A 27,787-nucleotide genomic window follows, 5' to 3' on the forward strand; every position below is an offset into this window, starting at 1 on the left:
AGAAAAGGAGAAACTCAGTTGTGTTTTATAAATAGCAGAACACTGTGGAACTCATGAAGCATGGAGTTCCAGGTTGTGATCTATAATTGAATTTATTTTTACATTGTAGGATCAAACAGGAGAAGAAAATATCCAAACTGTGGTTTTATAGGAAATATAATCAGGCACAAGAACAGATCTTCCTCTTATGTAAGTGTAGTAGCCATTAGGCTGAGTTATTTTCTCCCTCTCACTCACATTCCTGCCACTTAAACATTCAGAGAAATAGGAAGGATGTTAAAAGTGAGGACTGAAGAAACACATTCAATGCTCCACATAAGCCAAGCAGCCCGCCACTGAAGGTGGAAATACCAATTAGTTAAGGCATTTTCCTAAGAAGTAGTACTGTTTTGCTTAGGGATCCTTAAGAAAGCATCAATTAAAAGTCGGTACTCCAAATCTTAGAAGGACAATAACCCATGGGGGCTTAATTTATGGGAGTTTCCTTCCTCTTCCATACAGGTTATGCTAGAAAGAAGAGGTATCCCACTGTTTTGTGAAGGAAAAAGTGTAGTGAGAAGGCTATTAGTCAATATGCTCTCCTCTCTGCCAAGTGAGGCTCACATGTCATGGGCAGCAACAGGCTGGTTTGGGAAGAGCTGGACAGCATTGGTTGTTGTCAGTTCCAGCCTGAGCATACCACTCTCTCAAAGCATTATTGGAGTACATTTTAGCTGAGGTGGTACTTCTGCCTCAAGGTCAGGCTCTCGTTTGTCTGGCATCTTGGTCTTTTTGTGGGTTTCCATCAACTGGAACTGCTGATGCTTAGCACCAATGAAAGCTATGAAGTGAAATAAGTACATCTCTGTGTCCAAATTAAAAACCTTTGATACTGCTGTCTTTTTACATATCCTACAGTCATACCACATGAAATTGTAAACAGCAATAGTACGACCATGTAGTCCTGAGCATTACAAGAGAGAATCATGAGCTTTTATATACCAGCAAAGCTCATTTTAAGGAATGGAAACAATTTTGCCATATAGTTTTTATATACAAACACTTAGACCCTTGTATAAGTGAGCTGAAAAGGGTAAAAAAAAATCAAGCAATACACACACATACACACACAATAGCTTTCAGGCCTTTTCCTTATTAGTACTAATGGTACAACGGGAAATTTACACAGCCTGAGGTGGGTTTTTTGTTTAAATTCCTGGAATCTGACCTGAATGTAAGCAAGATTGCTTTGATTGTTATAGCTACTTCCTTTCTCTGGAATTCACTTCTTGTCATAATGGCCTCGGATTTCCTCTGACTTTATCAAATTTAGCCAAATGCTACTTTGTATTTAGATTATGAAGTAAAACACTGAATGACCAGGATCATTTTCAAGCTGGGAATGTTAGTTTGTTGACAATGATGCCACATTGTAAACCTGTTTTCTAAATGCTAGCACATGTCAAAGGTCCTCTATTACAGGCATTCAAAATCATGATGATTTAATAATGGAATACTCCTTTTATGATGCTTTGGTGCTATTTTATAGCTGTGCCTCGTTATAACTTTACCTAACCAAGTACTTTTTAGTAAATAGGTTCTTTTCTGAATGACTTCTTAAAAGTTCTTTCCCAGATTACATTTTCATAGCCTATCCAAAAACTATTTTTTCATGGAGACAAGAATTGATTTATAAAATTGAAGAGTGTGGCCAGCAGGTCAAGGGAGGTTCTGCTCCCCCTCTGCTCTGCCCTGGTGAAGCCTAATCTGGAGTTCTTTGTCCAGTTTTGGGCTCCCCAGCTCATGAAGGAACTGCTGGAGAGAGTCCAGCACAGGGCCACCAAGATGACCAGGAGACTGGAGCATCTTCCTTACGAGGAAAGGCTGCGGGAATTGGGGCTGTTTAGTCTAGAGAAAACTGAGGGGAGATCTCATTAATGGTTTTAAGTATATAAACGGTGCATAGCAGGAGCTTGGGACATCCCTTTTTTCTATTGTATCCAGTAACAGGACAAGCGGATGAAGCTGGAACACAAAAAAGTTCCACTTAAACGTAAGAAAAAACGATTTCACTGTGAGGGTGTGAGTCCAGGCACAGGCTGCCCAGGGAGGGTGTGGGGTCTCCTTGGAGGTCTTCAGGACCCGCCTGGACACGTTCCTATGCGACTTGATCTAGGTTGAGCTGCTAACCAACCCCTACCATTCTATGATTCTATGAAAATTCCACACTCAAGAAATGGGAGCACGGGGACACTCGGCCCCTCAGAACCGGGTGTCCGAGGGTGCCAGCCCCAGCAGCCAGGCCAAGCCGCAGTCCCCCAGGGCGGCGGGGCTTCCACACGTAGAATCGCGGACAAACGCGCCTCGGGAAGACCACCGCCGCCCACAGAAGGGAACCCTGCCGGCCGCCCCACTAGCTGATCTACGGCGAAGGCCGCGAGCGGCTGATGGGCGGGCCGTACCCCGCGGAGGCAGCCGCAGGCCCTGCCGCGCTCTGATAGCGGCCGGCGCTGCCTCAGGCGAGGGCGCGTGCCGCGGCCCCGCCCGCCCCCCTCACGGCGGCGCGAGGCGAAGCGAAGCGGGCAGGGCCGAGGCCGGGGCGGGCGCCGCCGCCCGATCCGGGCTCCGCAGCTGACGCCGCCAGCTGCAGCCAATCCGCTGCCGCGCCGGGCCGAGCCGAGCCTGTCACCGCCCCCCGGCGGCTCCCCACAGGGACGGGCCGGAGCGGCCGCTGCCGCCGCCGCGGGTGCTTGGGCCGGGTCAGTGCTCCCTCCCCTATTGAAGATGAACATTATGGACTTCAACGTGAAGAAGCTGGCAGCTGACGCGGGCACCTTCCTGAGCCGCGCCGTGCAGGTACGCATCGGTCGCCCGCCCCCGCGGGGTCTTGCCGGGACTGGGCTCGGGCGCCGCGGCCCTGGCTGGCGAAGGTGGGCGAGGCCGCGGGCTGGCTCCGCGGGGCCGCCGCCGCTTGGCCTGGCGCGGGGCGTTGGCCGGGAAGTTCGGCTCCGCCCCGGGCCGGAGAAGCGGTGGCGGGGAGTGGCCAGGCTGGCGGCTGGGCCCGCCGCGGGCTTCCAGCTACCAGGGAGCGCCAGGCCCGGCCGTGCTGGCGAGGGATCAGCCCAGACCTCTGGCCTGGCCGGGCAGCGATCGGCTGCTATGTGGCGCTTCCATTTGGAGCCAGCTCCTTTCTCCGCAGGTCCCCAGCAAGCCCTGGGCTTGGCAGGAGCCGAGGTTTTTGTCCACGCTGGTTGCAAAACAGCTGGTCTCTGGGGCTTGGCGGGAGGGAGCAGACACAGTCCAAGGTCAGGAGAGAAAAAGAGGGGAGAAGGCGCATGGGCTGGGAGGGTGCAAGCTGGGTAGGCATCATCTGCGAGGAGATACGGTCAGACTTAAAGCCTGGATAGGGCAAAGGTGTGTCTCGCCTGAAAGAAGCTGATGTTTTTACTGACTGCTAAAAATGAACCTTGCTGTCCGATCGGTAAAGATCGAGCTCTTCTGTGACAAGCGAAATTACCTGTCTGCTTAGGCTTTTTGGTTTTGCTGGACCTTTAGTTTTCTTTTTTAAGCTTGTTTGATAGTCCATTGTTGCTGAATCGATCTTCCCCTTTCGTTACGCAAAGGGCACTATAATTGGATTTTGTTTTGTCCTGAGCTGTAATCCCCTTTTTTATATAATCAAACCCGAACAGATTTCCTGTAGGGAGATGGACATCCAAGTAGCACATAGTAATCTTGCTGGGTGACGTTCAGGTCTGGATCATGATTAAGGTTGTTATCTGGTCTGATATATTGCCTTAAATCTCAATATTCAAACAGAGTCAGCGATCACCAGGACAACAGAGCTCTGAAAATATGTGTCAGAAAACGTTGGTCAAGTTTAAATGAATTTAAAGCAGCTTCTGTCTCTATGCCCCCTGCCCCGCCCCGGCTTCTTCCAGGGCTGCATGTTTCCCAGACCATAGCTTCCTTTCCAGCCTCCACCCCTTTCCTTTTTCTTGCTAGACAAGGAGAAAAAGGAGATGCAGTTTAGCCTTCATCATAAGATCCTGTGACAGGACCTTGTGATTTCATCTCTTTTATCTCGACTTTTTAAGTTTAAATCAACTTACTGCATTAAATCTAATGTAGGTTTTTGCAGTCTGTCATGGTTTAAAGGTGGTGTGAACTGTGGTTTGCTCCAGCATGCTCTGTCTGCATTGCTGGTTTACATGTGAATAGCTACATTAGCTACCTTCTTAATCTAAACTAGAATCCAGTGGGAACGGGGAAGTAAAAATTTTGCTCTACCAGCTGCAACTTTTCCCTAAAATGAGAAGTTTGATGAAGCCATTGAGAGGGAGGAGCAAATCCCTAGCAAGTTCTGTTTTTCTGAGGAACTCTTGTTCTCTGTTATTGTTGCTTCGCTTGTTTTGTTTTGTTTTTTCCCAAGTCACTCCATAAGGCCTACAGCTAATATTAAGGGGTAATAATTTTGTGGATTTCTTAAAAATATCACTTGGGTGAAGATTTTTTTGTTCTCTAGTAAAAAACTGAACTCTGTAATTGAGTTAAACTCTTGTGTTCAGACATCACATCTCAGAATGCCCTGACATGACTTGATGCTACTTGCTTGGGATATTAAAAAAACCCACCAAATACCCAAACCAACAACAAACCCAACAAACCCTGTGACACAGTTCAGCTTAAAGCGGTATGTGGGAAAACTACTCAGACTTTTCATTTCAACATAGAATGTGGTGAACATCTTGTCAGTGTTTCACAAGCTTATCAGGCTTGTCTGTTGCAAGCTGATTGGAGCTGTTTTACCCACAACCACCACATATTCATGTCCTAGGAAACCTGTGCTTTCTATGGATGAGATTATACTGTGCTCATACTGCCATTTTCTGGTTAGTCATCTACAGAAAAATCAAGCCTGCTGTCCATCTTCATCCAAGGTCTACCCTTTGTTCTGACAGGCAGAAAATGCTTGAAATAGTTGTCCTCAGTAAGTCCTGCGGTAGCCATAGCTTGGGGAACAAAGTAGCAAATGGTTATAGTTAGTGGTATTTGAGGTGAAATAAATAATGCCATGGAGTGTAGTAACATGAGTCCTTCTTGTCAGGCTGTGTAATGGAGAAGCTGCCTGTGTAGAGTCATAGAATGGTAGGGATTGGAACAGACATTTGGAGATCATCTAGTAGTACAACCTTCCTGCAGAAGCAGACTGCTACTGTGTAGCAGTAGGGAAGGAGCTGGGCTCTTAGTCTTTGTTAACAGAAACACTTTTATTGTTGGTGACTTCCTCGTGAAGTTAGAGGCTTATCTTAATGTAATTTCTCCTAGTAATTTGGCAGCGTAGACTTAAAGTGTCGGTTGGCCTGTGATGACTCAGTTGTGTAAGAACAGTAGTTTCCTTCTGCATGAGCCAGTCACAGGCAGCTTGTGTATATATTTTTAATTTAGTAAAGACAGATGAATTAGATGCTTACTGACATGATTTGTTACAGCAAGTGCTTACATCAAGTATGTCAGTATGATGTTTCAAGCTTTAATTAAAAAGGAAAAGAAAACTTGTAGAGCTCTAATCAAAGTAGAAAATCATTGCTATCTGCACCACTTTCCTTACTTTGTTCTTATTCTTAAGGAATGGAATAATGTGTGAAAAAGACCAGTCAAATTTAGGTTTCAGGGTAACTGAGAAGGGAAATCAGAATGGCAGCATTGTGGAATCACATTGATGATGGAAACTATTTTTCAGTCAAACTACTATTTGCCACATTACTCAGTATTGCTGAAATGTTTTCCTTTAAGTGTATGTGTGAAATCTAATATTGCTGTCTTCACTAAGACATCTTATTGCTGCTGAGAAGATTTATGGAATTACTAATAGGAAAACCCATTTTACATACAAATACTCTGTAATTAGTAAAAAGCAATATTGAAATCCCTTATATTCTACTATAATGAATCAGTACAAAGTTTTGAGAATTGCTTGGAGTGTGTGATACTTTTTTAAAGAGCTTTTTAAACCTTAGAAGTACATAAAATAATAAATTAAATTGTTTCTTATACTACAGCTGAACTTTCCCATGAAGGCAGTTTGCTATTACATAGAACTGCAAATGCTGCAGCAATTATCTGGACTTTAGCTATGCATGCTGTAAAAAGTTAGCTTCATTCTATATGCCATGGAAATCAACATAAACTTGGACAATGCAATTTACATGCACTATATTCTTGTTTCTCACTGCCTATTGAAGAACTTGTTAACAATGGAATTTGACAGTTAAAATGCTTCTAGTTCTATATGTTCTTAATTGGTAAGCGGCTTACAGACGTGATTGTAAGACAGGTTCTTCTGAAAATGCCTGACTTTGAACAGGCTGTCTAGCGATGAGGTCATCCTGTCATGAGGAAGATAGGCAGGCTTAAACCTCAGTTCTGGTTTTTCCTGGTTCCTTTACATTAAACGTGTGGCTTCCCCCTCTCCCAGGAAACTAGGGTTGAAGTACAAACAGCATGTGGATTAATAAGAGTCAGCATGAGTTTAATATCAAGTGAAATGCATCTTCTGCTGGTTTTATTTAGCTAAGTGGCATTACGTCGTATTTTGTTGTCACTAAAAACACAGCAGAGGTCATACTACAGTTTCTTTAAGGCATAACAGGATCAGCTTTATCTAAATAATACATCAAACACCTATTTGTCCTATTCGAAAAAGCAAAATATCCACCACCCCAAAGACATATATATCCCACAGCTTCCCAAGGAATTCTGGTTTAGCTTTTAAACCTTGCCTTGAAAAGCTTTCTCTAAAGTCTAGTTCTAATCTAAATCTTCATGATGAAGTTTAAGCTCACTACTTTTTGTTCTGGTTGCAGTCAGGACAAAATGTTATTAAAGACATTAAAAGTAGCTGCAATGTGTTGTGCCTTCAGGTTTTACTGTGGGAGAAGAGACAAACTTGATTACAAAATATACATGAATGAAGTAATCTTTTAATTGTCTTTGTTACCTCTGGACTACATTTCCTTTTGGTTCATGTTTCAAAGTGTACTAAGTAAAACTGGACAAAACGCTTCAAGTAAGAACTCTAGGTACAAAGCAGAGCAAAGGATTTCTTCGTAATGTTTTAAATTGCCTTCCTCACATTGGTCTGATTAACACCCTCCCACCACTTTTTCTTCCAGATAGTAAGGGTATGTTGTTGAATTTAACAACTTTGAAATTTAGCCTTAGACTCTTACTGATGTATAAAGGTTGTATCTTTGAAGATATGATCTGCAACTAATATGAATGATTATTATCTTAAATGTGTCCTGGAGAATTATTTCTGTGAGCTAACTGTTTTCAACCTCTTTGACTAACTCATAGTTCACAGAAGAAAAACTTGGTCAAGCAGAGAAGACTGAACTGGATGCTCACCTGGAGAACCTTCTCAGCAAAGCAGAATGCACTAAGTTGTGGACAGAAAAAATAATGAAACAAACAGAAGTATTATTGCAGCCAAATCCAAGTAAGCAGCACTTCAGTTTGTTGTTTACAACTTTTGAATTAATAGATTTGATAATATAAATGTTTACTGCAATAGATGTTGCGTAAGTTATGACTAAATACAGCAATTTTAAAATTTGGACACTGGTGTTAGGGATGGCACATTTTGAAGAGCTGTTGAGGATCAGAGACATTATACCAATTGAAAATACTTCCATAACCCTTCAAATGTGAAAAGCTTTAGACAAGGCTCTTGAAACTGTGGCTTTGATTTTATCCTCTGATCAGTCTCAGACTGACTGATTTTTAAGTTGTTTCCACTTTAATTAAATTTCCCACTTTAATTCCAGTAGTTTCTCAAGTTCTTCTTGGGGTAGATGCAGTGGCCCAAGCAGTTCCATTATCATTTCATTATTTTAAGCTGTCTACATCATACAATTCAGGTTGAAGCAGGCAAGACGAACAGGAATACTGGTCTTTAACAATTCCTTTACTAAAGAATTATTAGCTTGACAGACCATACTTAAGCAATAGAATAAAGTTTCAAGTATGTTTTCATCACTGGTGAATCTCTTACTGTAACAAGACTAGGAAAAAAATGGATAGATGAAGTGTATTTTTCTGGTGTAATTTGTTTCTGAAATCACTAGCAATGTTCAGGATATCTGTTTCAGACTTGTATCCTACAGATAACTGTGCCTTTCAAGGCAGTTGTACTAGAGTTACTTAGTTACTTAGATCTCTATTTCAAGTCAAGAGCTGGTCACTGGGTGAATTAACTACTATTAGCAAAAGAAACATAAACATTCACTCAGATTATAAAATCATAGTACTGCAAATGCCCCTGCACTGAAAACAGAAGCATTCTCCTTGTAGTGACATACTGAGTTAGGATTTATTGGTACAGGTAAACCATACACTAATAGTACTTCTCTAATGCCAAATAGATAAATTCTTTACAATACCGGTCTTTGAAATATTAGTTTGAAAGTCTGTTGCATCCTTTAGTTCCATAAAAGCAGTATTTAAAACAGAAATTAAAAAACCCAACTAATCTTATGGGGAGGACGCAATAGAACTTATTCCAGCTCAAATTTCTGCTTTTGTCTAGGCAAATAGTTGTCTTGTTCATTTATTTCAGTGTCTGTAACATCTATTGAATTTTTCAGAGATGCAGAATATTAAATCATTAACTGCAGACTGGTAGAACTGTGTGAGGAAGATTCAGTAGCATAATGTGTGGTAGTGTTTCAGTTGTGCTGCCCAATCAATTTTCTGATGGCTAAAAATATTTGATATTAAGCAGTAGCCTTCTTCTGTGAGTGTAACTTGAGCTGTTTTGCATCCTTCTTGGGAGGACTCCCACACACTGCAGAGAGCTGCTTTTGGTTGTTGTTAATAAATGATAATGTTTAAAAAAATTACTATCAGTCACATTGTTAATTGTGGCTTTATGTCAGATGCATATAACAGGCCAATAACTTTAGCTTACTTTTGAGTTCTTTTATCATTTAGTAAAAAATAAGTATTATCGATGGAGTAAAGAAAAAACAATCAATTTTAGTCACTTTTTGTTCACTGTTGGTGATAGGGTATGCACTGGTACTCATGTTTGTCTGTGTCAGGTTAGTTTTTGTGACCTTCATATGAGAGTAGTTATTCAATCCAGTACTAATGAAAGTTGTCTAATTAACAATATTATTTTTGTTTGCATCAGAGTGTCAGGTTTGCTCACTGGAAATCTTCTTTGTGGTTGTCTGTACTCTTGCAGGCAGAGATTAGTTCATATTGACTGCATAAAGAGAGCTAGTTATGAAGTTAGAACAATGCTCAGAGAAATTAAGTGTTGCATCTCAGGAGTCTGCTATTGTAATTAGCAATGTCTCTACATCAGTGAGGTTTTGCACCTAAAAAAGTATATTGTGGCTTAGTAGCCATGACAAGTGTTTTTGGTAATTTTATTGCTCCAACTAAGGATAGATGGGAATACAAAATTATAAACACTAACATCTCTAATTGTTTCTTTCTGAGCATTTCAAGGAAGCAGGGGAAGTGGGAAGGAGAGGATGTAGTTTCTGGGGTTACCAACCTTTCAGACTATCTTAATAGGGAAGCTACAGTAGTTGTTGAACTTAATTCCTGCACTGCTAATTCTAGTGAACAATTTTCACGTTTTTTTTCTTGGAGAAGAAATACAAACTGTTTGGTTTTGCTAAGGAGAAGCATTCTATTGTGCTCTTACAGTAAAGATTTCTGGACAAAAGCTGTATGAATACACTGATAGAAGGGAGAGGAAAAGTATAATTCTTCACTTTCACAGATGACTCTAAGACACAATTGAACATAGCATGCCAAGCATGGAATATGGTCAGTTTCCAAGAACAGTGTCTTCATCTTAACATTGTTCACCTCATGTTGAGTTTAACTTCAGATTCCTTTTTTCTTCCCCCCCTCCCCTGGCTTTTTGTTGTGATGTTTGTCTGTTGGTTTTGTTCAGTGGTGGTGGTGTTGTGGGTTGGATGTTAGAAATACAAAATGTTTTCAATGCCAGTAACTATTTCAAATATACTTTTTTTTAGATGCCAGAATAGAAGAATTTGTCTATGAGAAGCTGGACCGCAAAGCACCAAGTCGCATGAATAATCCAGAGTTACTAGGCCAGTATATGATTGATGCTGGGAATGAATTTGGTCCAGGAACAGCCTATGGTAAGTATAAGCAAAAAATATGTCTTGTGTTGCAGAAATGAAGAGGAAAACATGCACAGACCTAGTTTTTCTTAACAATATGAAACTATTGTCTTCCTCTAGCTAAAACACGTGAATGACTTTTTTATGAGTTTAAGGTGAGTCGCTATATAAATTGGAGCATTAGGAGGCTGATGATGTCTATCCAAATGTAGAAATAGATGCTGCTTTTGGAATGATAGTCATAAATCTTATTCCTTCTTCAGCATATTTATATACCTATGATAGAAGAGTTGGGGGTGTTACATCTAATGTTTTTATACTGCCATTAATGCCATTAATTATAAAGTCTAATTCTACTGTTCTCTACAACTCTGAATTTTGTTGATAACAGATTTAGCTGTTAATTTAACTTAACCAAGTGAAACGCATAGGTGTCTGTATATAGTACAAAGTCTGCAGTCAAAGCCTGATAGTTAGCTCTCTGTCGTTGCTTTCTTCGAACTTGCAGTGGGAGGGAAAACTTCCGTTCTGGGAAGAATGAGGTCTTTATATTTGAAAATAATGATGTTCCTTTTCAGAAGGGGGAAAGTGCATGTGAAAAAAGAAGGTAAATGTTTTACAGAAGACTTATGGATACAGTAATGAATCAGTAATGGCAGGCTTTATTCCTCTCACTTCCATGTTTTTATGCTGTTATCTGTGGCCTTCCTTCTGATCATTAGCCTCAAGTTTTGATTTGTAACATCAAATAGAATTGTACTTAAAGGTAACTTGCAGAATTTTTAGGATTAGGGCAAGTCACATAAGCTGTTAGCAAAAAGGTAGTTACATTGTTAGCTTTCATTTGGTGCCACAAAATGTTTTAGTTCTTTGGAATGTTCTAGTTCTCTAAAAACTTAGTGTCTTTTCTAAGTCATCTGTGTCAGCCTGTTGAAACATAAGAATAATAACTGTATCCTTGATACACCTGCTTCAGTTTCAATACCCAACTCACAATCAAATTTCAAAGTATTATTCAGTTAATGTACAAATGCATATTTAGAAGTTGGAGTAGATGAAGTGAGAAAAAGCACATTATTTTGCAGTAGCTAGGTGAGCTTTTTCCTTGCTACCAACTACTCCTGACTTAAACAAAAGTATGGTATAGGGAAGTTGTTAGATTAAAATAAGTAGGTACAATATCCAGGTCTAAAATGGATGTTCACAATGTAGTTGTCATACTTAGTGCCACTTCTACAATGCTGTATCTCTTCTCTTTGAAATCTAGCCTTGACCTGTGAGCTTATTAACAAAAAAGGTTTGGTTTGGTGTGTGGGTTTCTTTGTTTTGGGTGAGTGGTTATTTTTTGGGGGATGCAGTGTGTTGGAGTGGTTTTTTTTGTAGCTGATTAGGATTTCTTTTACAAGTAATGGCATTGGATTTCAAGCTCCTGGCCTAAACTTGCTTGCCTGTAGAAACCTGTTTTGTTAACCACCTGCCAGAATTACTATGAAACTAACATTTGTTTTTTCCCCTTTACAGGAAATGCACTCATTAAATGTGGAGAAACACAAAAGCGAATTGGGACAGCAGACAGAGAACTAATTCAAACTTCTGCTATAAACTTTCTCACTCCCCTAAGAAACTTTATTGAAGGAGACTATAAAACTATTACTGTAAGTAGAATTGTGCATTCTGCAGCATTTCATACCAATTGTAACTGTGAATATTTAAAATGAAGTAGTAGGTAATTGTGCATTATTGGTTTCCTCAAAGTAATGTAGAAAAGCTCAGGCAGAATATGTTCCTTTGGTGTATTTTCCTTCTTTTGACCAGGTAAAATTAAAATAATTCTGGAAACTTCCTTTTTGTAACTATTGTTTTATTAAAATGTGTGAAAATAATTAGGATCTCATTCTGCCTCTCTCTTAACTGAAAAACCATTTTGTATGTGAGAATTGCTTACAAAAACTTCACAGTAGACAGGCTTTTGTTTTTGAATATGTGTACCTGTTCTCATGAACCTCTCCACTCACTTTCAGAAAGAACGTAAACTATTACAAAATAAAAGACTAGATTTGGATGCAGCAAAAACCAGATTGAAGAAGGCAAAAGTTGCAGAAGCTCGAGCTGCAGTAAGTAGATACTTGTTAAAAAAATTGTTAATAACTCTCAATTTTATTGCTATGTGTTTATAAATATGACTGCTTGATGATGGTTCCAGTTCTAGCTTCTTACCCTCACTATTTCCTTACAAAGCATCTAGAAAATGCCTCAGTGCAACAGAAGGAAACAAATGCAAATTGCTGATCAAGGTGTTAGTCTGCTGTTCTTATAAGTATTCCATGAAGTTGAACTTACTTGACCCAAGTAAATAGTCTTCCCTTGTTCTGTACTAGATGAGCCTATACTGCCAAAAATGACTTGCTACGATCTGCCAAGGTGGTTGTAAACACACATGATTCAGAGGTTGAGTTTTGTTATTTGAATCTCTACAAGTGTTCAAGCATATGTATAATTATTTCCAACTGATGAACCTATCTATAGGTTCATCAGTATATACCTTCTCTCTATAAAGGTATATACCTTCTCTCTATAAAAATATTTGTTGGTTACTCTTTCTATATTTTTTAATATTTCATCAAACAAGATGAAGCTCTTAAACTCACATCTCTTAACTGTTGTTATTCAAGAAATGCTTGTTAAAAGGGATTAAAATTACTGTAAACTAGAAAGCTTTTGCTTTTTAAATTCTTAAAATGCCCCTAAATGGAGGAATAGATAATTGAACACATGCAGTTTCAGCAGGGTATGCTTATAGTATTTTCGTGACTTTTAGGAATGCAGTAAAGAGAAAAAAAAAGAAGTGCAGCAGTTAATGATGGATAGTGATTATTTTTTTTCCCCACAAGGGTTAATGCAGTAGGGTTCATGCACACAGGTGTTGGAGGAATACAGGCAATTTAAATACACAGAGAAAGCATACACAATGAAGAGGAAGAAGCAGGACTGTCAGATTTTACTGGCTTTTCTGAATGCGTCACAGTCCTGAAAGATCTTGGAAGCATTGTCTTTGAGACTGAGCTTTGTAGATAAAACACCTGGTATCTGTAGGATTACGATCCTTCTGAAAAACCAACATCACCTCTACTTGACAGTTTTGCTTCTATCTCTCAACCCTCCGTGTCATACACGTTGTCCCTGTGTATTTATGTAATCTGTATTTTTAACTCCACACATGCATATTTCCTTATATCAATGCAAAAAAAAAAGTTATTTTTCTACTTGTCAAGCTTTCTTAGTTTGTAATTCTAACAATGGAGCTTATGTCCAATTCTAACATCCAGAGCTTGGTGTTCAGACTAAATTATTGCCAGTTGCTGTTGCTGCTACTGAGTGACTGGTTTCAAATATGTAGTCAGTAATTCAGTTTTATGCACAGATAACTTAGTGCTGGTAGAGCATGAAACTCTAGGCCTCTTACTTCACTACCTTTTGTCTGTACTTCAGTCTTAATTACATTTTAACAGCAGTGTGGATGTTGAAGAATTGTTGGATTGTTGAATTCCTAGAGAAATGAAATAAATTACATCTCTACTTGAGCTGCAATATAGAAATGAGAAAAAAAACTGGATATAGGTGTGGTGCAAGTCATTGATTTTCTGCTGTCTCATTTATAAAGGAAGATATCTGACAATGCTGAACTGATAGGTTAACAATATGTGAACTTTTGTTTTACTACTTGATTTGACAGGATAAAGTGATAAATTGTGTCTACATTTGACTATTTTTTTTCCTCTTATAAAAAACATGTAATGTCTGATGAAATTATGTTCTCCCATGCTTATTGTACAGCTAACAAAGTAGCTTAGATCAGCACTTAAAAGAAAAATCTAAACACTTTTTATCTATCTGTACTCTATTCAGTCTTGCTTAGCTTAAACTTGCACTTCATTCTGACAGTAATCTGTTAATGTGCGATATTCAGTGTTGTAACTTGCTTTTGTCTTTTATCTATGCACTTAAGCAACTAAACACCTCTCAGCCTGAAGAGAATAACATTATGGTAAATGTCTCTTACATGCTCAACTTGCTGCATGTAAAATGGCTAAAGGTTTGTTGGCCTCCTGTGTTCATTCATTTTCCTATCAAATGTTTTCTCTTGCTATTCAGCTCATTTTGGTCTTGTTTCAGATGCTTTCCATTCCAACTGGATTGATAATGCAGTTAGGTCAGTAGAGCATTAGATGTTGTTTTTATCAGAATATTTCTGATAATCTGAAGTATACAGTATTATATTTCAATTTCTGACTTTTTGAATGTAAATTTAGGATGCAAAGGAGTTGTTTTTTTTAAAACCACTTCTGAAATTAATTTCATCCATTGGAGGGAAAGAATTGCTTAATTTCCCTATTTTTAATGTGAGTAGGAGTGAACTGTGTGAAATAGTAATATGTAGAAATTATTCCCTTCAAGCAACATTTTACAAATAGCTGAAACGGAATAGTATCACAAATTAATAGCTTAACTTCAAGAGTACAATATATTCTAAAAGTGTTGCAAGGACTCTTTAGTGCAGCTGGTTTTATCACCATAATTGTGAAAGTGGAAGAGGATTAATTAATAATGTACAACATAGAGTGTGCTGTTCAGCCTGTCCTGATTTGGGTCTTGGGTCTGTGCAGCAGAGTGGGTCTCATCTCAGTTAGTGTTCCAGATTTCTCAATTGTGTAACAAACAAGTTTATACAACTTGCTTCTGCAACCTTTATACATATTCCTTCCTACCAAAGTCCTGATTGTGTCATCTTACAACTGCAGAAAATTAAGGTTGAAGGATAACTGCATTGCAAGAGGCAATTGGGAATTGACAGGCTGAAGTAGAGAACTTCTAAATTCCTTCAGTGATTTTTGCTTTATTACTTTTTACTACTTTAATGCTGTTTGAGATACCTTTGTAGCATTTTAAATTAAATTTAAATTAAATTTCTATTTAAAGAAAAATGATTGCAAAATAGGAAGCTGGTAATGAAATTAGCAAGAGAAATCATTGATCTGTTTCAGTCTTTACTTAACCTGGTGTTAAAATGAGAATAGCTTTCCATAGTCTTCCAATATTTTAACACATTAAAGTAACTTAAATTCTTCTGTAATGTAATTTAGTTTGTCTGACTCGTGTTATTTCCTAAATAGTTGTCTTATGTTGTAATAACTTATTTTAAATAGATTTTTGTTAACACTAAAGTTCTAGAAGTCATACTCTTCAGTATCTAACTTATTTCACATATGTAGTGCTATCCATACTCATTGTAATTTCATTGTCTATGAAGGACTTTGGGCAACTGACTTATAGCATTCCTCAAATCCCTGTGAAATTCTGAGAGCAGGAAAGTAGTTGAAAGCCACAGTGTGGTTACATCCTGTATTGAAGTACCACTGATGTCTAAGTTTGTATGTTTCTATTTTTCCCCCCCACTCTTAATGCTGACTAGATGTGGGCTGAGGAAGTGACAAAAGTAAGTAAACAACTTAGAAATTGCAGAATTCCGAAACCATAACTCATACTGGTCTAATGTAATAAAGGATATTGCATGTTGTTGATCACTGTCTAATGCTGGCAGCCTGATACATTGCATCAGAATACCCTGGTTCCCTTGGGCCCTTCAGACTCCAATGAGGAAACAATGCCTAGAGCTGGTTTTATAGTAAACTCTGTCACTTTGTCACATGAGAATCATATGGTATTAGGTACAACTATCACACGATGTGTGTCTCGGAATTTACTGGGATGGCATCCTGTTAAAAGTGGCTTCTTAAGAATGAGCTTATTTGAAAATTTTCAAAAAGGTTGGCCTCTAGTAACTGTCCTGAAAAACACTGATCTTCAATTTCTACCTGGAAAATGGAACAGTAACTAATACTGGAGTGCATGCAAGAAATGCAGAGAAAACTCTTTTGGAGGATTTTTCTCTCTTTTGTTCCCTACCTCTCTCCCCAGTGTCACTAGAGAATGCTGTACTTACATGAAAACTGCACCTGGGCTGCTGGTTGGTTCATGAATATGGTATTAGCTTTGGGATGGGGGCTGCAGCCTTCCCTTGCCATGCCATGCCATCCCTGACACAGACATGGACTAGGTGCACCTAATGAAGTGTTAGGTAGTGGCTGCTCCAGTGCCACAAGATGGGCTGTTTTTGGGCTCTCTGGCTCTAAGAGTAGAACAGGCTGTGGGAAGCTGTGCTAACAGTTAAGAAGAAATTTCTTATGGAATTTCTATAGAGGAGGGGAAATAAAAATTAAGGATAATAATAGAAAGTAAGGGTAACTGGAGCAAGGGGCTTGTGAGTATGATTTTTAAAGGACTAGATAAGCAGGTGCGTGAGGTGTGGGGAGTTGCTATTAGAAGCTGGGATATGGAACTTTGAGTGAATGTTGGGGGTTGTGAGAAGAAATAAATAAAGGCTTTTTCTATTCCAACCTTCGGTGAGTTATGGTGCAAATAGGGCAGTATATGTGTAGAGTGTGATAGTTCAGGGGGAAGAGGAATTTTAGAGATTGGATGTAAAAGGAGGATTAGGTCAACTTTGATCCCAAAGTTTGAGAATTATTTTACTATTTGAATAAAGTAACAATTTGGAAGCAGCAAATCTGTCTGCTGGAGTACTTGGTACTACTTTGGGAAAAAGATGTCAGAGGAGCACTACTGCTGTAATGAAAATTAATCTTGAAACTATGAAACAATAATGAATGAAACTATTTGCTTTCCAGAGACAATGACAAGCAACTTTAAGGATAATGAAATCTAACAGATTGTGTCTTAGAGAGAAGAAATAATGCAAAATGCTTAACCGTCACATAAAAGAGACTAAAAGCTTGAAATCTTGTAATAAATTACATCATTCAAGGTTCCCTTTTTTATTAGGCATATAAAAAGCAGAGACTATTGAAAAGAAACCACAGCACACGTTCTGCCAAAGAAAAAGTAATCGATTCAGGTTTCTAAAGGCAATCTGTGTTTGAAAGCTGGAGTAAGATATTCATAGATGCTTTCAATTTAAATCTAAGAAGCTTCCCTACAAGGATTTCAGGCTGTTCAATAATCTCTAGACCAATTACAGGGGTTTCTGAGATAGAAGATCTGTGTAGTGTCAATGACAAACTGTCTTCATTTTAACTTCCCCTCTGAAATGTGGAATTAGAGGATATTAAGTACTGTGCTATAAACTACTGGGGATAGGTACTGATGTTACACACTTCATAAATATACAAATTTTGTTAGTCTTTTGGGATGTCTGGTGTAGTCAATGGGAAGAGCAGAGGCTTTTAGTCTATGTTCAGTATGTAGAGGTTGGATTGATTTTGAGCATTAAAAGGAGCTTCTGTCTTTGACTACAAAAGAAACAAGGAGGCTCACCTATATTGGGTAGCATGAAAATATTCATTATCACTGTTCTATTAATAGTGTGTCTAATAAAACAACATGAAGAGGATGATTTTATTTCCTATGCTCTTACGATTGTGTATTATTCCTTAGCTACAGTACATCTGAGAGGTGCTGTATTTTTATGGTAATTCAGGAAGGTTATGAACTTCTGAATATTCATATTTAGAAACTGTTGATAGTCTGAACTTGAAAACCAAGTACCATTTTAAGGGATGGTCATGGGAGATACCCAGTGAGGCCTTCTAGTTCTTCTAACAACAGAACGACTGAGGCTGGGGGTCACTGGAAAGTTTAGGCTTGTATTTTGAGCTCTTCATTCTATTTAGAAACAGATGATCAGGCCATAAGATTCCAAGATGGGAAGTCAGCTGGGCTTTTTTTAACCTTTATCACAAGGTATAGAATACATACACTGTTCTACTACTCTTCACTTAGTAGTACTGAAAATAGGGATAGGCAAAACAGATTACACACATCATAGCATAAGTTGGCTAATGTAAATCTCTACAAAAATCAGGCTTTTGTAAAGCAATGCATTTAAAGTCACTCTGTACTGGCTAAGTTAATGCATGTTACCACATTATTCACTTTGCCTCTTCTTATAGAAATTAGTTAATTTGCTACAATATTGTTGAAAACAAACAGAAATATTTTAAGGGAACTTCTCTTAAGTTCCTGTTGTCATGTATTTACTTACCTGGCAGGAAGAAGGAAGCATATTAGCAACTGCTGACTTCAGAGAAGCAAGAAACTAGACTATTATCTCCAGAGAAATAGTTTACCTATGATTTTACTAGGTTTTTTGTGTTTTGTGGTTTTGCGTTTGTTTTTGTTTTGTTTTTAAAGAGATTTTCCTAATACAGAAGGGAATGCTTCTCTTCCTCTCAGCTGTCAGATTTGCTTTTGTCCTCTTTTCTGGCATTTCTCTCAGGGGCTGCCAGATGGATTTCACTGATACTAATACTGATTAAATAGGAATATTCTGAGCAGAGATTCATGCCTCAACAAACTTTGAAAACCTAATTAGTTTGCAACTTGATACACTGCTATCTCAATTTTAAGAAAGAAACACACAGTACTCTATAGCTGCTCCCTCACTGCTTAATTAATGTGTAAGCCTTCCCAGCTGCAGTGACTTCAGATGAAAAACATGTCTTGGGTCATCATTCTTCTGTGCTCATTTCTGAAATTAAGAACTTTCTATGCAACTTTTCATATTGATTAACATTAGCAGACTGCAAAACCAGAATGTTTGCAATATAAAATCCTTTTGAAACCAGTATTTCATTGGTATCACCTCATTAAGTTTCCTGAAAATATATTTCCTTACTGTGTTTTGCTGAGAACAGTAACTGGTGCATCTTGGGCTTAAGGCAGGTTTTGGCCTCTGGGTTCATTTTTAGAAAAAAGGTACTAAATGTATATAAGCACTGAGACAGGGAAATCCAGATTCCAGGCTGAGGACATACTGTGTTGGAATACTAAACCTCAGATACTATAACACGTGGTGTTATGTATTTGTGTGTTTTGAGTAGTGTCCCTTTCTCCACAGAAAAGCACTCTGATTTCAGCTTGTGCTATAGATGGAAGCCCTTGAAAACTGCTGCTATAACATTGTTAACTTATTTTAAAGTTACTGATAATGATATGTAACAAGGAATACATTTGAGTTTGGTTTAAATACAGAATGTAAATAATAGGAATTTTACTCTAGAAAATATTCTAACTTCAATTATAGTTGAGATTTCTTTTTAAAGATGCCTAAATTACAAGCTCCAGAAATAATTGTAGTAGCTTGGTGGCCAGTATGAGACTGATTTATGAAATATCCTGTTAAAACTTACCATCAAAGATTTATGTACAGCTGATTGACATGCAGTTGTCTGACAAAAATGTGAGGTTTTACATATTTGATTAGAGCCCTGTTAACTTAAACAATGGGAAAAAATTACATTGCCCTTGGCTGCCACCAATATGGTGTCAGAAGCCCTCATGTGGACACTGTTATGCCAATGAATAATTAGTTTGGTTTTGGAAGAGATGGGATGATACTGGTGAGAGAAAAATGGCTTATTTTTGCCTGCATTGAGTAAATGTGGTAGGTGTCTGATGATAAAGCTGTGTATTGTGTATACAGGGCCTCAAGTTTTCCAAACCCCAAACACAATTATTCTTTGTGCTTAGGAAGAATCTGCAAAGAAAAAAACACATTTCAAACACCTAAGCTTACGGTTTATGCACTTGTATGAACAGCTCTGAATAAAATGGAAGGTGTAACAGAGTGCAATGTACAAATACCTAAAGTGCATCTTTATTTTTAGTCTGAACAGGAAGTACGAATTACTCAGAGTGAATTTGACCGTCAGGCAGAGATTACCAGACTTCTGCTGGAAGGAATCAGCAGCACACATGTGAGTACCCGAAAGAGGTAGAGGGGGAAAGTCAAAATCAAGGCACTCTCTAAAAATAACTACAGTAAGCTACTTGGGAACTTTGGGATATAAGGTTTCACTTTAGTATGTTAAAGCATCAAAACATAGGGTTTGGGTTTTTATTTTTAGTTTAGTAAGCTGTAAATGTAACCTGTCACCTGTTATCCTTGAGAATGCAGCTTTCCTTTTTTTACTTCAAACTCAACTTCTCATTCATCGGATCAACTGAATGATGAAACCACACAAACATGCCAAAATGCACTGTCACAGAAACAATGTGGGTAAATGACATGATGCTTGTACAGCACCCATATTTTGTGCTCAAATTCGTTATTTTTCATGACATTTCATCCCAGTGGCATAAATCCCTATGTGCCAATATTGGTGTTCACACCTGCCTATGAGACCAGTCTTTCTAATGCAGCATAGTACTGTTATAGACTAAAATCTTGAATTCTTGGTTATACTACAGGCACATCATCTTCGCTGTCTGAATGATTTTGTTGAAGCTCAGATGACCTATTATGCACAATGTTATCAATATATGTTGGATCTCCAGAAACAACTTGGAAGGTAGTAGCTCTTTTTTTTCCTAAGTGCTCATGAATAGGAAGAAAACACACTGATATAAGAGTGTTCAATACACAGGATGCTGGACCAAAAGGAAATATATCTGTTCTCAGGTAATTAATATGTAATTACCCCAGTGCAGCTACTTCCCTTAGCCTACGTGCAGCCTTTTATGGCTTGATATGCTGGGATTGCGTATATTTTGTAACTGAGCAAGGGGAGCCCATGATAACCTCATTTAGTGGCACAAAAAGGGATTTCTAGAGATTTGCTTGTAATCATTCAGTTATCTTATGCTTCATGATACAAAAGCCCTAGGCAAAGTGGGGAGAATTTTTGTACTGCCCGTGAATGCTATTACCTCTTCACTTGCTACTTGGCAGTATGTGATTTTCAACGAAACTGTGTTCTATCGTATTGAGTTGCCAGCAAAGGTATTCTGTCTAGGGAGAAGTCTGCTTCAGAATATCTATAAGCAGTAATCCAAAGCACTCAAAATAGAATGAGCAAGCTCATCTAGTTTTACTGTTCCACGGGTTTAGCATTTTTAAAGTAAGAGAAGAAACTGTTTGACATTAGTTTGTGTTCTTAATCCCGTTTTTTAATGTGATTGGTGGTGATCTAGAGAGATCTACTTCCTTACTTTTCATAGTTTCCCTATTCTAATTCTTCTTCACAAATCATCCTTTCTTAGGATTATACCAGACCATGTTATTTAGGTGAGCATATGCATTGAAGGATTGTCTGCATGTAGAAGTTTACTGTAGCATTTATACTGAATAATAGTCTCTGTGAAGTATCTCTGTTTATATTTTTCATGACAAGGAAGTGAAAACAAAAGTGTTCTTGAGTCTTGTCCTTTTCCTGACTTGCTACTTCCTGTGGCATTTGATTTCCTTAGTTTGTTTGAATGGGTAGTTTAAAGACCTTTTTAAAAAGCATTTTTTAGAAAAGCTGCATCTTTAAAGTGATATTCCATTGAAAGAAGCATTCAGCTAGAGATTTTGGTAGCACATATATGCAAGTTGTAGAATTAAAACCTGAAAATAAACATTTACTGGATTAAGGACGAGTGCCTCTTAAATTGGAAATTAAGTGAAGTATATTGACACAGCTATTTTGAGAAGATGTTTTTTGAAGTCTCTACTCTTATCCTAGTACATTTACCAAATAGAAAGCTTTAAGCATAATACCCTTAACCTAAGGAGAAGCATATTCCTCTTCAAAATGTCTTACCTTAGGATGTGTAGCATGACTGGAACAGCTGTCTTGCTTTAAAATTTGTTAACTGCTACCAGGTATTAAAAGGTACATTTGGAGAAAATACTACGTTTAGGAAAAGAGAGGACCTGTCTTTATGTGGCTGTGGTCTGATGACTATTTTTGATGAAATTACTTTGACTGCTAGAAAAGCCAAAGCATGGAAACTTTGCAAAAAAAAATCCTGAATGCTTCAAACAGCCAAATGAAGTTTTTCTGCCTACGTGGATTAAACCAGCAACAGTATTATATCTTGGGTGTGTCTTTCCTTCTTTGTTTAAAGAAGTCTCTTTGAACTATAATGGAAAGCACCGGGATAGGGTCTCAAGTGGCACTTCTTGCTTTGGAAGAGTTCCTCAGGCATGTGGTGTGTAGCACTTGCATTAAATATAGAGATCAGCAGGATATGTGTACTGTTATTCCTTTGTTATGGGTAGGCAGATACAGTATCAAACAAATAGGTTAGGCAGCTCAGTTAGATGTTAGTTGCATTTGCCAGCACTTGGTTAACAAGGGATATATACTGCTGAGCTACACATGTTCTTTTCACACATCTAAGAATAACGTTGTTCCGTATTCTTACATGAAAGCCAAGAGCTGTGAGGGACTTATTTTTGTTTTGAAAGAGAAACCGGGTTCTCAGAGTAGGTGCATAGTATATGTTTTACCTGGGTCAGAATCTAGGGTGTAACCCCTAACCCAGTTCTCATTGATTCTATTCAAGTTCCAAAGCTGAGCACTCATTTTTCCTGATGTGCTGGCCTGAGTCAGCTGTAGGGAAGGTGGGGGAAAACTTGTACTCAATTGTCTTTGTATAAATCAAGATGGCTTTATGGATACTTCTCTCCAAAGCAGCACCAGCTGCTTATCCCTCTACTGCCTGCCCATTTTGTGGGGCTGCTTAAAGAATCAAATCTCCCAGGTTAAGAGCAATCTCTATTATTATTTTAGTTTCTCAGAATGAACTAAACAAATCTATTTCAAATATCCTGGTGTGCTGTTTGTTGATAACTGCTTTTGCTCTGAATTCTGTTTCCCTGACCGTTATGCCTAAGCTTTGGCATCGTTATTTTTTCAACTTACCCACCACTAGTCCCTGACCCTACAAGCTGTGAAACTCCTGCTACTCAGGTGTTCAAAAATATCCCAGACAACCTCTGTGTAGCTGAAGCTTTCCAGGAACCTGCCTATGTGTGGCTTTGCAAAAAGAGTGAGACAATGTTAGTAAAACAAAGCTTTATAACCCCTCTGTCAATCAGTAAGAGAGGTCATAAAGCTTTGGCTTTCTTTTCAACTGTACAAACCAGTGACCCTTTGAACTGAACAGAATGATTTACAAATAATTACTATGTTAACAGAGAACAGGTTTAGTAGTATATGAAACAGTAATTTAGCAATATTGAGGAACAGCTGATTGCCATTTAAAATTAAAGCCCTGTGCTAACTGATCAAATAATAAATACATCATAAGACACAGCTGAATTTTCCCTACAAAAATGGTGAACTGGTTTGAAAAAACTAACCCTCAACCAGGTCCTCTTATTACATGAGCACCAATAATACTGCAGGTATGGGAGATGAAATATACTGATCTTGATTTATATGGGTAAAGCTACTGAACCACATCTTCAAGAAGAGCTTAACTGAGTAGAATAGGTGGGAAGGGATGAGATGAGACTGTTTTCTGACAGGGTCATACAATATGAGTACATCTTCATTATGTCAAAAGAGTAGGCAAAAAAAAAAAGGGAGGAGAGTATAATGTGTCCACATCCTAGATGTTAATGAAAAAGCATCCATGTAGAGGGACTGATGTGTTGGAACTGACTGACTAGTTGATGTGTAGACTGTCTAAGTCATGATGACATGGAACTGTAGCTGCATTTCCTTCCATTCTTTTGATCAAACTCCTACTTGCTGATCCTTTTTTACTGCATCAGCTCTGCCACTTTTCAAAGCCTTTATTGACCTGCTTTTAAGGTAGATGAGCGTTGGAACAAAACAAGACAGCAGAGAGACAAGAAATTACTACATCTACTGCTAAACTTTAGTCTACCAAGGAATTGCATCCCAGGATGTAGGTCAGAGTGACACAGGACCATCTGACAGCTTACCAGTATGCCTCATGCTGTTCCATCCCACTATGCTGCTGCCCCAAAATCTCTTCTTTGTTTTCTTTTTTTGTTCCACCAACTTTACAGCCATGTAATTCTGTCCTTTCCCTTGGATCTGCTCAGGCTCTTACTGCAGGGGTTTTTTTATGATTCAACTCATTAAAAGATTATACACTATTTTTTTTCTCTCAGGTTAATGAGGTGAATTGACTTCATGGAAGGCTCTGGCAGGCACTACAGCTGGCACAGAACAAGCAGCAGCTAGACCTAGAAAGGAGGGTCTTAAGTTCATCTTTAGTGTAACAAATATTTTTGTTTCACAGCATGCAGCTAGCTGAATTGAAAAACTGATTTAGATTACAAGAATAGTTGTGTTTGGTTTTTATTCTTCTTTCAGAGGGAAGCTGCTTTTAACCTGCATATCTCTCTGATCTGCTTCACCAGCGCGATCTTGTGTGTTTCTCTCAGTCGAGGAACGTGCAGCAAGGATGTGTAGGCTACTCTTACTGGCAGAGCTGTCAAAAGAAGTGTTCATTGAAACACAGTCTGAATTAAGTCTGACCAACAGTACTTTCTTGGGTTTGCTCTTTTTTTTTTTAAAAAAAAGAGAAGTAATTACCAAGTTTTTTAAGGTGATGGTATTTCTTTTAAATGAATTGCTTTGATTTATACTATAGGTCAGGAACAAGTATCGTTATTTAGGTTTATACACATTATCAGTGCTTTTCAATTCCTGCTGTCTACTGGTGTTTATTCTGTAATTGATTAAAAGCAAGAATGCTGCTTTAGGCATGGAGGCATTTAGAACTGATTTGCTCAGAAGTCTTTTTTGTTTTATTTTGTTTTCTCCCACAGCTTTCCATCTACTTTCCTCTCTAACAATAACCAGTCTTCCTCAACTCCTGTGCAGAGCATTTCTACTCCGTCAGTCTTGGCCTCAGCCTCTGCTTCACTGCCTTCAGTAAGCAATTCAATAGTTACTTCAGGCATCAGTGAACTGAAGTCATCAAGTGGCAGCAGGAAGGCTAGAGTTCTCTATGATTACGATGCTGCAAACAGCAGTGAATTATCACTACTTGCAGATGAGGTGAGTTTTTTACGTACATTGATCATTTAAAAGTAAAATCAGAATGCTTGTGATTAGTTAAATCTGTGTAGTTTTAATTTTTTTGTTAATTAAACTTTAATAGTACTGTTAGAATATTGTCCTGTGCCTAAATACATAAGGTGAGGGACCTCTGGCACAGGCTGCCCAGAGAGGGTGTGGAGTCTCCTTCTCTGGAGGTTTTCAAAACCTGTCTGGACACGTTCCTGTGTGACCTGATCTAGGTGAACCTGCTTGAGCAAGGGACTGGACTAGATGATCTCTAGAGGTCCCTTCCAACCCTAACCATTCTGTGATTCTGTGAGAACACTTGTTACACCAGCTTAGCTTGCAAGAACATTTGCTAGATAATCATGATGCAATTCTGCTGTCTGCTGTCTGCTTTTTACCACAACTTTAGCACTATTATCAATACACTTAGTTTTTCAAACATTAAATATTGGTAGAATATGACAATACAACTACTTCTTGTTTTTATGGTAGTTGTGCTGTGTTTCTCCCTGTTCCTGGTCAATTGCACACTCAAGCTGGAGAGTCTATTCAGAGTAGGTGAAGATAAGCAATGAAATAGGATTCTGGAACAGAGTTCCACCAGGTGACCTGACTGCAGCTTAAACCTGCAGAAGAGCATCCAAAAAAAGTTTTCATACTTTTTGGGTTTTTTTAAAATATGAATTACTTAAATATTTCTATTTGACCTCTTTCATGCCTAAGCAGTGGCAGAAGTTGTGGCCTAAGATTTTCTGTTAGGATATAGGACATCAACCTCGTGTCTGAACTTTCTTTCAGATTGCCTGTTAGTGTTGATGGCAATATACAAGTTTTATAGATAAAAACAATAAAGAAGAAACAGTAATGACCAGAATTTCATCAGGAAAAAAAGACTTTAAAATATACTACCATATTTACTTTTTTTCCACAGACCAATGAGATAATTTTTATGAGCACTAGATGATGTTCCATGAATGCTTATACTAAATGCTCTATTTAACTTGGCTAATCTCAATTCTAATACCTAGGAAATCATATGAAGGTAAACTGTAGGTTTTTTTGGCCAGGCAAGGAAAGGTTATAATTATATGTTTCTGTTTTTCAGGTGATAACAGTGTACAGTATCCCTGGCATGGATTCAGACTGGCTGATGGGTGAAAGGGGAAATCAGAAAGGCAAAGTGCCTATTACTTATTTAGAACTGTTAAACTAAATGGTCGGCCTGAATGAAGACTGTCAGTTATGGTGACACCATATTTATATACAATTAACGTTATGTAAGCAGGTTTAAGTGTCTTCCATGTTATTGTCTTGAGGGACAAATACCAGCCATTACAATCTGGCTTTTCTGCCAGCATGGTTGCATGGTAAATACTCTATTCAGACTTAATGTGTTTAAAGCTTTTACTTCATGTGCCAAGAACAGGTTTCCTACAGATTTGTTTCTACTGAGATTTTCACTAATACAAGCTTTTACTTTTGAGTAATCTAGATTGAAAGCAGGAGGTACTGTTTTCTACTGAAATTTTTCATTAATGGCAAAGCTTTTCTTCTCATAAAATAAAGTTATTGTGAACTGATGCGGGTGTAATGCATGTTATTTGAATAACAAAAACCAAATGTGAACCATAAACCCTAAAGAGGTCTGTATGGTTCTGTGCCCAACACTTGTGGATTTCAAGTGTTCTGAGGGATATATGGCTGGCTGCTAACTTGTGCCTTTAATCACCTTTGAAAAATAGAAACAGTTGTTTCTCTGAAAATTTAGGGCAAACTGCTAGGATGTTGAGATTTTAGTGGAACTAGGTGGATTGACACAAGCTGGTGGCATACCTTCTGACATGTTTTTAATCTTTATGTTGTTTCCTTTTAACTGCTTTCCAGAAAAGAGGCTAATTCAAATTGATTAGTAATTATTAAGATGCTTTCAACTGCAAATCAGCCTTTAAGTTAAATTTTAAGCACTGCATTTTTCTAACCAAATATGCATTCTTGACATTTAAGCAGTTCTATAGATGGGCATACATTTGTTCAGATGTATTTTAATGAAAGGTTTTAAAGAAGGTTTTAATGAAAGTCTACATCCACAATTCTTATGCAACAGTTTATTGTCAGTTTGTAATTGCATTCAGTTAGTGTTACACTTCATTGTTTTGCAAAAGGACCTCCTGTAAGTATGTGAGAAGGGGAAAAAAATAACCTAAAAATGGCTTTAACAAAGGTAATATTATTTGCAAATAACATAACTTTTTTTTCCAAGAACATAACAAGGATAGATTGAGAGGATATTTTGTTAAAGTTCTGGTATATTTAATTAATGGAGTTGGATGTGTTCAAGGAAATTGCTTCCATTGAGAAGGAAATTATTCTCCTTGCAGAAGATGCGACATTGACAAAAGTCCACTTCAGCTTTCAGGGAACGCTGGTAGCAGATGCTTAGCTAACTGCTTCTGGTCAGCAACTTTGTTTGCAATAACAATTCCTTAAAGATTTTTTTTAAGATTGACGTGGCAAATATGTAGTCATGAAACTTTCAGCAATACAAATGACTTCAGTGGGATGGATAAACTTGTTATTCATTTAGGTGCTGTGGTTGTCTAATTAAAGTGATGATTTTTATTTTGAATTGCACTTGCAGAAATAATCTCTTTCATTTGTAGAATGCAGAGGTTATATTAAAACAAATACATTGAGTTGGTTTATCAATTGCAACCTTCTTGGGGTAAGTACCAAGAAAATCCTAGA

At 38.1% G+C, this 27,787-nt stretch overlaps 1 protein-coding gene across 1 annotated transcript; it reads left to right on the forward strand.

The window, feature by feature from the left end:
• The first annotated feature begins 2,661 nt into the window (after positions 1 to 2,661).
• Positions 2,662 to 26,622, forward strand: SH3GLB1 (SH3 domain containing GRB2 like, endophilin B1). The gene is made up of 9 exons (XM_062003831.1): positions 2,662 to 2,835; positions 7,339 to 7,480; positions 10,038 to 10,166; positions 11,670 to 11,803; positions 12,170 to 12,262; positions 19,892 to 19,981; positions 20,475 to 20,575; positions 24,802 to 25,033; positions 26,148 to 26,622. Exons 1-9 carry the CDS (start codon positions 2,764 to 2,766, stop codon positions 26,253 to 26,255), a joined length of 1,101 nt encoding a protein of 366 aa, XP_061859815.1. The 5' UTR covers positions 2,662 to 2,763; the 3' UTR covers positions 26,256 to 26,622.
• Positions 26,623 to 27,787: the final 1,165 nt, after the last annotated feature.

The sequence above is a fragment of the Colius striatus genome, chromosome 10 (genome assembly GCF_028858725.1).
Source record: "Colius striatus isolate bColStr4 chromosome 10, bColStr4.1.hap1, whole genome shotgun sequence".
In the NCBI taxonomy this organism is placed as follows: Eukaryota; Metazoa; Chordata; class Aves; order Coliiformes; family Coliidae; genus Colius; species Colius striatus.